The sequence below is a fragment of the Monodon monoceros genome, unplaced genomic scaffold, assembly GCF_005190385.1.
Source record: "Monodon monoceros isolate NGI ecotype Baffin Bay Population unplaced genomic scaffold, NGI_Narwhal_1 Super_Scaffold_2, whole genome shotgun sequence".
Taxonomy (NCBI): domain Eukaryota; kingdom Metazoa; phylum Chordata; class Mammalia; order Artiodactyla; family Monodontidae; genus Monodon; species Monodon monoceros.
Genome location: NW_021703776.1, coordinates 93772153 through 93786232, shown reverse-complemented (window position 1 = coordinate 93786232; position 14080 = coordinate 93772153). Strand labels below are relative to the sequence as shown.

Below are 14080 nucleotides of genomic sequence, written 5' to 3'. Positions count from 1 at the left end.
TGGCACTCAACGTGGACTCGCCATAAATCAACCAGAGTATTAAAATACCCTGAGGTGCAGGAGGGGCAGGATCTCTGTTGCCTCCTCAGACCAGATCACTTAGCTCTTTGAGGGGAGAAACATCTTAGTGACCATTATGTCCCCCGGCATCTTGTTTAGTAAAATATATTGCTGAATCCCAGGGTTCACATGACTAATCCAGGAAGGTGACAGGTGAAGGTTGCCTGCAACTGAAGTGTAAGGAAAAGGAAGACGGACACGAGGGGTCCAGTAAGACAAAGTCTAGAGAGCTGTGCGAAAGGTTTTGCAATGTCCAGCCAGATAGGGTTAGGATGGAAGTAAAAACTAGAGGATTTAGAAGTTGAGATACCAGAAAGATGGCATAAGTTCTATGTGCTAGATCTTAAATCTGGGAGTCAGAGATGATTTTTATCTCTGGAAGCAAAAGACCTGCTGATGGAGGATGAAGAAGGCAGCTGATAGGTTCCAAGACAGGCTACACAGAAAGTTCTTCGAGGGCCTTGCCCAGCCTGTTCCCTTCACATTGTGCTCCAGCACCTCATATGGTGCTGAACATGGAGCACGTTAGTAGGTGCTCAGTAAACATGTGTTGGATGGATGATTGGATGGATGAAGAGAGAGATGAGAAGCTGGAGTAGTCCCAGAAGTAGAAAAATCACACGAGGCCACACCTTATATTGTGCATGAAAACTCTCAGCATCCTTGGAGCAAAGAGCATTGGTATTTCTGTCCGGTGGGAGCAGAACGAGGTAGAACTGAGTGAGGACGGTACACCAGGGTAGTACAAAGACTTAGGGAATGAGCTGTGGCCTCTCCTTGGCATGGAACTCCTGGAACACCCCACAGCTCCATTCTCATATGTGCAATGAGGAAAGAGTTGTTCAGAGGCACAGTGATTGATCAGATTGATCAAACTTCAGCTTACTAGTGATCTTCATTCTAAGGAACAGGAAGGTAAAACTTGGGTGTAATTCTATTTAACAACGTAATCCCCTTTAGTTGCCTTAAAAGATGTTTTTCTCTATCAAAATCATACCTCTTTTTTCTTTGGCTATGCCTATATCATCTCTCATCATCACTGAATCTGAATTTTTTGCCTTTTGGTTAAATCGTGTGTGTGTGTGTATGTGCATGCGTGCACGTGGGAAATCAACTTGAAGGCTAACGCAGGAGGAAAAATCAGACTTAATAAGGGAAGTGCATAGAATCTCCTGTGGAGATTATGGGTTATTAGCATTGGTTATTCACTAGGTAAGACTTCACTGCAACTCTTGACTCTGTGCTTGTGCAGGTAGGTATATCATAGAATTACTTATATGTTATGAGGGTCATTTTTTGACTTGTGGATGGATTCAAGATGGCAGCAATGATTTCCTAAGTTAATTGGCTGAGATGAAATGAAGAGAAGGAAAAGGTACAAGAGAATATATGTCTGTGTGTGTGTGTCACATATATACATTTCTTAACTTATCTACATTAAGAAATACCTATGGGGCTTCCCTGGTGGCACAGTGGTTGGGAGTCCGCCTGCCGATGCAGGGGACGTGGGTTCGTGCCCCGGTCCGGGAAGATCCCACATGCCACGGAGCGGCTGGACCCGTGAGCCATGGCCGCTGAGCCTGCGCGTTCAGAGCCTGTGCTCCGCAATGGGACAGGCCCGCGTACCGCAAAAAAAAAAAAAAAGAAAAAAAAAGAAAATACCTATGCATAGGTTGAGATGAGTAGGGAAAAACAGAAAAGAAAAACCTCTCCTCCTTACCCCAGTTTCCTTAATATTAGCTCTCAAGCACCCAGTATGTGTGTTCCATCCAACCCTCCTTCCCTCCCTCCTTCCCTCTCCCTTGCTCATCCCTTATTTCCTTCCTCCTACAAAGTAATATATTCACAGAGTTCAAAAAATCAAAACAATGCTGAAAGGTCAGCATCAACCTATCTTTCTCCCACCTCCTGTTGTGGTCGTTACCAAACTATACATTTATCCAAATTCATTAATTATAAACCTAAATTGTGTGAATTTTACTTTATGTAAATTAAATCTCAACCTTTGAAAATATATTTGTTAAAATAGGACTTTAAAAAATAAATAATCTGAGATATAATCAGATTCATGTATAAGGATTGCAATTCAGCATTATTTGTTATTGGGAAGGGTAGAAATTATAGAACACTATACAATGGATTATTAACTAACCATTAAACATATTATGTTTCCAAGAATATTTAAGGACAAGGGAAAGCTCTTTGGGGATACTATTAAGTGAAATAAAATAGGATACTAATGGTGGTTCAATATGTTCCCAGTTTTGTTAAAAAAATATATAGCTATATGTAGAAAATATTACATAAGAAGAAAGCCCCAAATATCAGTAATAGGTAGATCTCTTGATTGTGGGATACTGATAGATGATTTTCAGTTATAAACTTTAATTTTCAAACTTCCTATCAAATTTTTTAAGAAGGCATGTATTTCATTACCTTGCTCACATGCAATTCAGAAATCACATTTAAAATCTTCCACATCTTTATGACACACAAATGCTTTTTTATTTAATAAGCAGAAAATATTTTTAAAATTCTAACTCGTTAATAGATCACTTTTTTTTCACTTTCCTTTCTAATATTTCTGAAACATGCACACACACAGGCGTGTGCAGTGTTGCCAATACAGTTGACCCTTGAACAACTTGAGGGTTTGGGTCATCCCTCTACAAAGTTGAAAATCTACGTATAACTTACAGTCAGCCCCCTGTATCTTTGGTTCCATATCCTTAGATTCAACCAACTGCGAAACGTGCAGTACTGTGGTATTTAGTATTGAAAAATAAAACCTGTGTAGAGGTGGACCTGCACAGTTCAAACCTATGTTGTTCAAGGGTCAACTGTACTTTTGAATTATGATTCTTCTTCATTGGATACTCTTTTAGATTACTTTTTCAACATTGCTGGATCTCTTATTTTTTTATTTTCATTTTAAAATTATTAAATCATAAACCCACAATACAACTCTCTTTTCACCTTTGCACATTATTTTCCCCACTCATTCATAATTTTGCTCCCTTGTCATCTTAGTATACATGCTATTTTGAATTCTGCTCATAAACTTTTTCATTCTATGTAATCTTTAAAATTATACTTAATTCATTTTATGCAAATGCCAGTGTATATACCTCATTTATTTAATCATTTGCCTACTGTTGAAGATTTGGATCTTTCTTTAGTGTTCTTGTAATTATGTAATACTGTATAACATTATCATCAACGCATTTTCAGCAATACTAGACACCAACATGCTTCTATTAGAATTCAAGAAGGAAGATTATTTCCATCACAGGCTGTCAGGTTCACATTGAAAGTCCCTGTGGGTTTAGTTACTCTGCCCAAATATTTATTTTTAAACCCACATTTGAACATGCGAGTGTGAATTAAGATAGCTTTAACCTTGCTACTTGTGCATTTCTTACTAAATTAAATTCTAAATAAGATATTAGGATGAACCTTCTAAAAATAAACTGTCCACAGGTCTTATCAAGATGAATCAAATTTTTATCAGAAGAAGTTACTAATTTTATGATGGAAAAATAAAACCCTACATAATAAAACCAGATGATCTACTTTTAGCCTGGTGAGAATACCTGCAGATATCAGGACACAAGTCTCATAGTCACTGCCCTCACTTCCTGCCTGGAAAGCACCATGATCTGCACTTAGAGCACTGGCCACCATGTTGTCTCTATGGCCACACTGCCTGTACTCTGTTCCCTGAACAATTTCTAATCTTCCATCCGCTTATCCTCGGAGGTCTCCACTGTATCTCCAGATCTGAGGGCAATGGCTATTGTACTTTAAATGCAGAACCAGTCCCACCTTCTTTCTATTAAGTATTTCATTTGAACAAACACTGGATCCATTGTCATAAACACAGCCTCATTTCAAGACTCAGGATTCTAGTAAGAGATTTCATATCTACTGGGAAAAGCACAGATTTTAGTGGAGGCCAAATTTAATAAGTTCCCAAGCTCTGTCTGGTGCTTGCTCTAAAACCTTGAGCCATAAGTAAGCCTCATCTCTAAAGTAGGATTAATAATGACTACCTTTAAGGGTGGTTGTGAGGATTAAATGAATTAAGAAACATGTTCAAAGTACCTAAAACACTTTAATTATTTTGACATCAGCTTTCAGGCTGTGGTAATGTAAGCGTATGAGGTCATGAATATCATTTCCAAACATTGAAAATTACCTGGCAGCCATCATTATGCTGCTTTGCCCCAAGTCATGTACGTTTCTCCAGTTGTATAAGCTATCGATTTTTTTTTTTTTTTTTGGCTGTATGTGGGCCTCTCACAGTTGTGGCCTCTCCTGTTGCAGAGCACAGGCTCCCGACGCACAGGATCAGCGGCCATGGCTCACGGGCCCAGCCGCTCCGTAGCATGTGGGATCTTCCCGGACCGGGGCACGAACCCATGTCCCCCGCATCGGCAGGCGGACTCTCAACCACTGCGCCACCAGGGAAGCCCAGCTATTGATATTTTAACTGGTATTTTTCCTACTTCATCCACCAAACTGAGGCAGCAGCATCATGATGGATTGCCATGTTTTACCCTTTTTCTACATTTAACAGAACAGGGACTAGACACTGAATTGGCTTTGCCGATAAAGGGACTTGATGCTGATTAAACATATCATCAGATAACCGATCTGAGGGAGGTTTGGGGAGAATCAACCACAACAGTTTAATCTGTTTTATGGATAAGAAGGCCCTTGTCTCATTTTAACACAAATCTCAGGCTTCTGTTAGAGTTCTATTTCTATGTGTGTTCATTCATCCATCCATTTAGCCAGCAATTTATTCGGTATATGCTATGTCTCAGGCTTTATTTCTTATTTCAAAAAAATGATTTCCAAATATCTGAGAATTAGAAGAGCAGAAACGTCTCCAATAACCAGCCCTGGAGGAAGTCACAAAAACCAAGTAACTGTTGTAGGAAGAGGGCTTGTGATATCAAGGTTCGGTAGAACCTGGAAACCTGGGCTTGCTGCCAGCAACTGCACGCCGTGACCTTAGCGTGTGCTTTCAACTCTCTTTCTCCCTCTAAATGGGAAGTGCTGGAGTAGAAGGTCCTTGCCCTCATTTCAGCCATTACTCCATTGAGACTGGTTTTCAGTCTTCAGTAATCCCTGTATATTCACGGTCATCAGAGATGCAGAGAAAAGCATGTCGAACAGTGGTCATGCTCTGAAATGTCCACATGCTCCAAATTGCTTGGCTTGAAAACACCCCTGTGAAACCTGAATGGGCAAACGTTATCTAAATTGATGCCATATGTGTATATATACACACACACATATATATGTATATAGACATCTCTACTTCATTTTGAAAGATGGCCAAGGGATATTATATAGAAAAGTCTTTTGAAATCCAAATTTTGAAGATTTCAGGATTTTGAAAATAGACTACTTCAAATGAGCCGAAATGCAACAAGAGAACTGCCAAATTCCTGAAGATAATCAATGTGTATATGACTCTCCAAGTAGTTTGGAAAACAAAAATACCTGAACAGATATTAATACACTTATTTGTAACAAGGATCCACAAGTCTTTGGAGGTCATTGCTAGGATAGATAGAATGCTAACTGCAGACATTGGTCAGGGTCATGACCCTGCGAGATGGGGTGAGCATACCTACCTAACTCTGAGCGTCTTACTACAGTCCTAGCCATGTATAGTAGAATTGTATTAACTGGTTCTCACAAAATAAATTAGAAGTTTTTAGAGAGTGAATTCAAGTGGGAAGATATGCCACTTTAGAAGAGAAATTGCTAAGTCACAATTCAGTTTTCTTTTCCTTTTTATGCACATTTTCCTTTTTTCAATTTCAAAACAATATGCTTACTGGAAAAAAGAGAAATAGTCCCAAAGTATACAAAGTAAAAAGTGAAAGATCTTCGTCCTCCACCTCAGCCTCTTACTAATTCTTCCCAGAGGTAATCACTGCTTAGTTTGGACTGTATCTTTTTTGATGCTAACGCTACATGAACTCTTTCAGAAAATAAGAGGAGAGAAAAGTTTTTGTAACTTATTAAAACATTATTTCTCTGATGCTAAAACCAGAAAAAGACATTGCAAGACAAGAAAACTACAGAACAATGTCCCTCATGAACACAGATACAAAAATTCTTACTAAAATATTGTAAGTAGACTATAATATATAAAAAGGATACTACATCATGACCAAGTAAGGCTTATTCTAGGAATGCTTGGCTGGTTTAACATTCAAATATCAAATTAATTATTCTGTTAATACAGAATAAATGAGAAAAACCATATATATTCAATAGATGTACACAGACCAAAAAAATCCTTTGACAAAATTCAGTGTCAAATCATGACAAAATTTCAGCTAACTAGAAATAAAAGGGAACTTCTTCAGTGTGATGAGTCCTCTTTGAAAAACCTATAGCTAAGAACATACTTAACGGTGAAATACCCTGAGATTGAGAACAAGGCAAGGAAGGATAGCTGTTTTCACAAATGAGGATTAATCCCTGTTCTTTGGTTTTCTTGATCTTCTCTTTCACATATGTGCAGTTACAGACTCTTCTGCTCTTGGGTTTCTGATCAATCTGATTTCACTTGATTTATATTTCCTATAAATTCCTCCTGTCCCAGCTTGCAGATTGCACCCTTCTTGAAATATAGTGAATCTAGTGCTATCATGATTTTATTGTCTTTTTAAAATAACTTTTGTTTCATTTCAGACCAGAGAGGGAAAAGAAAAGTAAAAATCCAATTCAAGTTTTTTTTTTGTTTTTTTTTTTTTTGGTGGTATGCGGGCCTCTCACTGTTGTGGCCTCTCCCGCTGCAGAGCACAGGCTCCGGACGCGCAGGCTCAGCAGCCATGGCTCACGGGCCCAGCCGCTCCGCGGCATGTGCGATCTTCCCGGACCGGGTCACGAACCCGTGTCCCCTGCATTGGCATGCGGACTCTCAACCACTGCGCCACCAGGGAAGCCCCAATTCAAGTTTTTTTATGAAACATTTATCTCCCCCTGCATATAAGCCATGGCTGTCAGAAATAACAGACAGGTCTCTGACGATGCTTCCGACTCAGCAGGGAGCATCTAGGGTCCTGCTAGTGACGCAGTGTCTGGGTCTCAACTTTGCACATTCAGTATTGCTCATCTTGTCGTAACAGGCTAATGTACAAACCTTGATACCAATGTAAATCACCTCTTCACTGACTACACTTGTAAAACAATTAATTGCATGAAATTTATGAACAGAACTCGTGATAAGAACTAAAACACAAAGCACCGAGCTAATCTCCCCGTGCTATGCTGCTGCTTCCCACCAGCCAACTATTTTACATTCAGTAGTATATATATGTCGATGCTACTCTCACTTCACCCCAGCTTCCCCGTCCCACTCCAAGCCCTCAAGTCCATTCTCTACATCTGTATCATTATTCCTGTCCTGCCCCTAGGTTTTTCATAACCTTTTTTTTCTTTTAGATTCCATATATATGCGTTAGCATACGGTATTTGTTTTTCTCTTTCTGACTTACTTCAGTCTGTATGACAGACTCTAGGTCCATCCACCTCACTACAAATAACTCAGTTTCGTTTCTTTTTATGGCTAATATTACATTGTATATATGTGCCACACCTTCAATAAAGATCTATTAAAAAAAAAACTAAAACATTTTCTATTTAATTTTGTATGCATAAAGTACTTAAATTTAAAAACGAATGTTTTTTGCTTTAGAATCAGCAAATTAAAGATATACTAAGATGTTGCTAGAGAAATATAAATGTCACAAAAAAATAGAAGATTTTGGTTTTCCTGGCCAGTGACTTCTTTCTTCAGGCAGATGATCCTGGGAAGTACTATTATTATCACAAGGTTGTTTGGTAAATTTGCAATCAGGGCACGAACAGCTAGTTGAATGATTTTAATGGCTAGTGCTTCAAGGAGGTGGAGGGTCATCTTGTAGGGTGATACCTTTATCTTTAGGAAAGGTTTGTACCTGCTAAGAGGACTATAGCTTCCCCATCAGTTAATTACAGCTCTGCCAACCACAGAGAGTACAACACAAATACTGTAAATATGCCACCTACCTGACCCCCATTTTTCAGTGTTTCCTTACAACTGCCTCTGACCATACGGTTGCCAGAGATTTACCTAACGAGAGTGACTTAACCAGCTCTGGGACCTCAAGCTTAGAGATCACTCTACCTCTTACCCCCTCATAATCCCACTACCTGGGGCTGCTTCCCCCATTTCGGGGGTTATAGGGGTCCTGAAAGTCTTATAGGAGCTTGTTACCCTTAGATAGGAACAGGTGGTGATGAGAAAAACCTTATAGCATGGATGTGTATCACTCCTGTTGGGCCGGCAATGAATGTGTGGGATTCTGGGTGTAGGCAGTCAGTCCTCTTGGATTCACATAACAGCAGAGTCCCACTAGAGTTGAGGCCGGTCAGCTCCCTGCCCCACCTTTTGAGATAATAGTGATTCTTCACTAGCGCCACTGACTGACTCAGCTCTCTGTTAACTTTATTTGTAGAAAATTAGATGCATGAAATTATAAACAAGCCTCCTTATAAGAATGAAACTGTGATTTTCCATTCAGTTCTTTGTATAGTGCTTAAAAGGCTGAAACAAACACTTAAATCCAGAATGTTTAAGATACAGTATTGGGTACACCCAGCAGGACTTCTTTCGAGATTTCCTTTGGAGGGTTTGCACACAGAGAAAGAGCAGAATTAATGCCGAGTGCCTCTGTCTTCCCTCCAACAAGTCTCCATACCCAGTGAGGCCAGGTCTGCCCACTTTGTTCTCCCAGTTCCCTTGTAAGAGCTAAAAATGGTATTAATAAGTCTGACACTTGCTATATGCTGGGTGTTGTTCTGAGCGCTTTGTAATAGAGAACACGTGTGTCTTTTGCAGTTGTGAAGACGATCTCTCCGAGGACAGAGATGAACTCCTGCACGGGATTTCTGAGCTGGACATCAGCAACTCAGACTGTTTCCCGTCCCAGCTGCTAGTGCACGGGGCTTTAGCCTTTCCCCTGGGGCTAGATTCCTACCATGGCTGTGTCATAGCGGCTGCCCGCTACGGCCGGGGCCGGGTGGTCGTGACTGGCCACAAGGTCCTTTTCACCGTTGGTAAACTGGGCCCCTTTCTGCTCAATGCTGTGCGCTGGCTGGACGCGGGCCGCAGAGGCAAGGTCGTGGTGCAGACAGAACTGAGGACTCTGAGTGGGCTGCTTGCAGTGGGGGGCATAGACAGCAGCATTGAGCCCAATCTGACCAGCGATGCCAGTGTCTATTGCTTTGAGCCCGTGAGTGATGTGGGAGTCAAGGAGCTGCAGGAGTTTGTAGCAGAGGGCGGGGGCCTATTTGTTGGAGCCCAAGCCTGGTGGTGGGCCTTCAAGAACCCAGGAGTGTCCCCTTTGGCTCGGTTCCCAGGAAACCTCCTCCTCAACCCCTTTGGCATTAGCATCACCAGCCAAAGCCTCAACCCTGGGCCCTTTCGTACTCCTAAGGCAGGGATAAGGACCTATCATTTCCGTTCCACTCTGGCCGAGTTCCAGGTTATAATGGGCAGGAAGAGAGGGAACGTGGAAAAGGGCTGGTTGGCAAAGCTGGGACCGGATGGTGCAGCTTTCCTGCAGATCCCCGCAGAAGAGATCCCTGCCTACATGTCGGTGCATCGGCTCCTAAGGAAGCTGCTAAGTCGCTATCGGCTCCCAGTAGCGACCCGAGAGAACCCTGTCATCAACGACTGCTGCAGGGGTGCTATGCTCTCCCTGGCCACTGGGCTGGCCCACTCTGGAAGTGACCTCTCTCTGTTAGTCCCAGAAATTGAGGATATGTACAGCAGCCCCTACCTGCGCCCCTCGGAATCTCCTATCACTGTTGAGGTCAACTGCAACAATCCAGGTAAGGAATGAGGGGTGGGAGCCTGGCGGGTGGGAACTGGAGGGCAATGGGTCGTGATGACTTGAGCAGCTCAGCTCCAGATCTGATCACCCCCAGGAGGCCATCTCCATCCTCTGCTGTGCACTCTCAAGGAGATGGGGGTTGAGGTTTTAGGTGATGTTTGGAAGAGTAGAGCCAGGGCAGCATGGAGGCAGGAAGATGTGCAGAGCTCGTGAAGGGACTCTGGAAGCTGGGTGGCGATGGAATCACGGAGGAAGGGTAACGTCTACGCTTCCTTTGCTTTTGGCAGGCACCAGGTATTGCTGGATGAGCACCGGGCTCTACATACCCGGGAGGCAAATTATAGAGGTCTCGCTGCCTGAAGCCGCTGCCTCTGCTGACCTGAAGGTAAGGCATGCCCCATCTCACCACGTAACGTGGAACCCAAATACGGAAGCCAGATGCTCTTGCTTTCATAGTGGGCATCTTACCTGACCTTCCTACAAAACCAGCTGGCACTACAGGGCGTGCACTTCTACCCCGTAGTCGCTTAGGATGAAGCTGACTGGTTGACTGAAATGTATGGATTTGATACATTTCAGCGCCCAGGACTCAAACCTAACCAGCTTCTGGCTCAAGTTTTGTGCTTTTAACTTAGGTCACAGAGTGGGGAATAAGAAAGGTACCAGATGGCTGGTGCCCTAGCACACAGTCCAATAAATCTTAGCCCACGTTCCATCCCGTGTACATTTCACATCAAAGCATGAGGTCCTTCTGACTCCAGCTTCTTCCCTGTGACACCATACGCTGTTCCTAGCTTGCGCGGTCCGCGTCAGCTCTGTCACTTTCACGTGCACACACACGGTATTCGCGTTAAGCTGCTGTCCTGCTCCATCCCCCTTGTGGGTCATCGTGATGATTAGCGTCCGTTTTGTGCCTGTATCTGTCCTGGAACTTGTTTAGCATAAACCCGGGAGAACAGTCCCAGGATGCCTCTGAGGACAGGGGTGACTCCACTGGCGCAGGAATAGGGGCCTGGCAGAACAGGTGGAACTGAATCAATCTTCCACATCAACCGGTCACGTTTTCTCCCACTGGGCCTCTCAGGTCAAAAGGCAGGATCCCCTCTGCCCCTTCCCAAAGCCAGAATCACCACGGGGGAATAGGCAGCCTAGGATTCTGGTGTTACAGAGACGGCAAGGGACTCTGTGTGGGAGTCGCCCACCTCAGAATTAGCATCTGGGCCACACCTGGTGCCCCTACATCAGCGTCTCAGCGTGACCCTTTGTGGAGCTGTTTGACCCGCCCCGAGAGTGAATTTACACGATCTGGTCCATACGACCTTGAGGGATGATACAATTTCATGGGTTTAGCGCACAGGGCTTATAAATGGTGGTATGCCTGGACTTGCCTAGGGTCATGGCCCCGTGACCCTTCCTGTCCCCATGTCCTGGGCGCTCTCCCCTTTGGCTCGTGCATGCCCCAGGGTCACTACGTGGGGGATCTCTCTGCTCCAGGTACAGATTGGCTGCCACACCGATGACCTGACCAGGGCCAGCAAGCTGTTCCGAGGCCCCCTTGTGATTAACCGCTGCTGCCTGGACAAGCCCACAAAGTCGATAACCTGCCTCTGGGGGGGCCTCCTGTACATCATTGTGCCTCAGGGCAGCAAGCTGGGCTCCGTGCCTGTCACGGTTAAGGGGGCTGTGCATGCTCCCTACTACAGGCTAGGTGAGTGGACGCCCTGGAGCGAACCCGAGGGACAGGGAGAGCTGGGGGTGAGGAGGTCATCTGGGGCTGCCTGGTATGGGAAGAGGGAGATTCGGATTGGTGGAGGGAAGGGAGGGAAGCTTCCTTATAGTCAGCTTTGAGGCTGAGGGGATAAAAACCAAACCGTATCACATCCATGGGACCTTTGTAGAAGAAGGATAGAGCAGGTATGTGGTTGTTCATGGCATTGGTGTTCTCCTGCTGGGGTTCAAGTTGAACGTGTTAATGTCAGGGATTTGGGAAAACAAGTTTCAAGCGTTGTGGCCTGTCTTCCAGGGGAGACATCCCAGGAGGAATGGAAGAGGCGTATCCAGGAGAATCCAGGTCCCTGGGGAGAGCTGGCTACAGACAACATCATCTTGACGGTGCCAACCGCAAACCTTCGCACTCTGGAGAACCCTGAGCCGCTGCTACGCCTCTGGGACGAGGTGATGCAGGCCGTGGCCCGGCTAGGTGCTGAGCCTTTCCCCCTTCGTCTGCCTCAGAGGATCGTTGCCGACGTGCAGATCTCAGTCGGTGGGTACCTGGGGCGAACCTCTGTGCATGCTGCCCCCCCTTAGGGCCTTCCTTCTTGCAACAGCCATGCAGTGGGCAGCCAGCAGGGTAGAAATGTTCTTATGGCAAGGCATATAAAATGTAATCCTTGCTATTTAAATGGAAAGGGAAAAAATGCGTCAAAAAAAAAAAAAAAGACTCGCTGTGTCCCCCAACAAAACATTGGAAACTACCTAAGTGCCCAACAGTTATGGAATGGTTCAGTAATGTATTGTGTATACCTTCAGTGGACATTAAGGAAGACATTTAAAGTGATATTTTGATGGCGTAAGGAAATATGATGAGGTTATGTGACACATAAAAAGCAGGCCGTAGAACTATATGTACACTGTATGTTAAAATATGTAACAGTTTTAGTCAAGAGATGTTATCAAACAGTGGGAATGGTGCAGAAAATACATGCTGGGTTTTCACAGACTTCCATCAGGGGACGTCAAGGAGTGGATAAAACCGACCGAGGGCCTCTTCCTAGGTCACAGGTGTTGGGAGAAAGCACTGAATAAAGAGATCTTTGCCAGCAGGTCAAGAGGCCTGAAAAATGAAGGGTGTATAGAAATTAAAGAACCAAGGAAATCTCTCTGGACCTTAGTTTTCTTGGCTTATGTAGATGATCACTATAAGGTAGTGTCGACGTGGGCAATTCCATGTCTAAAGAATGAGAACCACAAGTTCTTAATTTTGAGAAAAGAGTAGAATGATGGGTTCCCACGGACAGAGCACTCTCAGAGAAACAGAAAAATTGAATAGTAACACGAACGGTGATCTGTAACCTGCCTCGGCTCCCATAGCCAGTCAGAGCGGCGATGAAAGCATTATTACAGAATGAGAGGGTAAGGAGGAAGGCCCAGGAGGCTCTGGGTTTTGCCTTTCTGAGCATTACAGGGTTCTGGAAGTCATGGGATCAGCGGGGACTGGGTGTTTTGGGAGATACAATAGAGAGAATAATTTTGTTAGATGGGTGGGGAGCGCTCTAACCTTCTTTTCCCCCTCCTGCATTTCCCAGGCTGGATGCACGCAGGCTACCCCATCATGTGTCACCTGGAGTCGGTGCAGGAGCTCATCAGTGAGAAACTCATCAGAACCAAGGGGCTGTGGGGCCCTGTGCACGAGCTGGGCCGCAACCAGCAGCGGCAGGAGTGGGAGTTCCCCCCGCACACCACCGAGGCCACCTGCAACCTGTGGTGTGTCTATGTGCACGAGACGGTCCTGGGCATCCCTCGAGGACGAGCCAATATCGCTCTGTGGCCCCCAGTTCGGGAGAAGAGAGTCAGAATCTACCTGGGCAAGGGTCCCAATGTGAAAAACTGGAATGCGTGGACGGCCCTGGAAACGTACTTACAGGTGCTGGGCCAGTGTGGGCGGTGGTGGGAGCCCCGCAGTGGGGACCCTGAGCAGACGGTAGTGTGGTGCCCGGGGGACCTCCCGCTGACCCGCCTCCCACACCAGGTTGGGGAGGTCCTGACAGCGCCCAGGTGTGAAGGTGCTAGTTGAGGATGCTTCTCAGGGCATCACTTTGCATGGCCCTAAGGTGGACTTAATTGCCTCAGCCCCACCCTTCACCCCAGGACTCTGAAGAGATTTTTGAGAGTAGACAGAAAGCACTGAGAAAGGTTAAAAATTGGTAGAGGCAAATGTGATGCTACATATATAGTTGCTGTCACTGGCTTTAAACCTACACATACCTGAGACTGAAGCCAAACTGCGCTGTTTAAATAGCTCCCTAAAGCTGAACACACCCTGATTTGCGCGCGCATGCGCGCGCGCACACACACACACACACACACACACACACACACACACACACACACAC

At 44.7% G+C, this 14080-nt stretch overlaps 1 protein-coding gene across 5 annotated transcripts in view; it reads left to right on the top strand.

The window, feature by feature from the left end:
* The window catches only part of TCAF1 (TRPM8 channel associated factor 1), a 45154-nt gene that overhangs the window by 25795 nt on the left and 5279 nt on the right, over positions 1-14080 (top strand). For all 5 annotated transcript variants that reach the window (XM_029233452.1, XM_029233454.1, XM_029233453.1 and 2 more), the window contains exons 3-7: positions 8972-9966; positions 10256-10353; positions 11463-11676; positions 11992-12231; positions 13274-13611. In XM_029233452.1, coding sequence (XP_029089285.1) covers positions 8972-9966; positions 10256-10353; positions 11463-11676; positions 11992-12231; positions 13274-13611 — 1885 coding nt within the window. The remainder of the gene's footprint in view (positions 1-8971; positions 9967-10255; positions 10354-11462; positions 11677-11991; positions 12232-13273; positions 13612-14080) is intronic.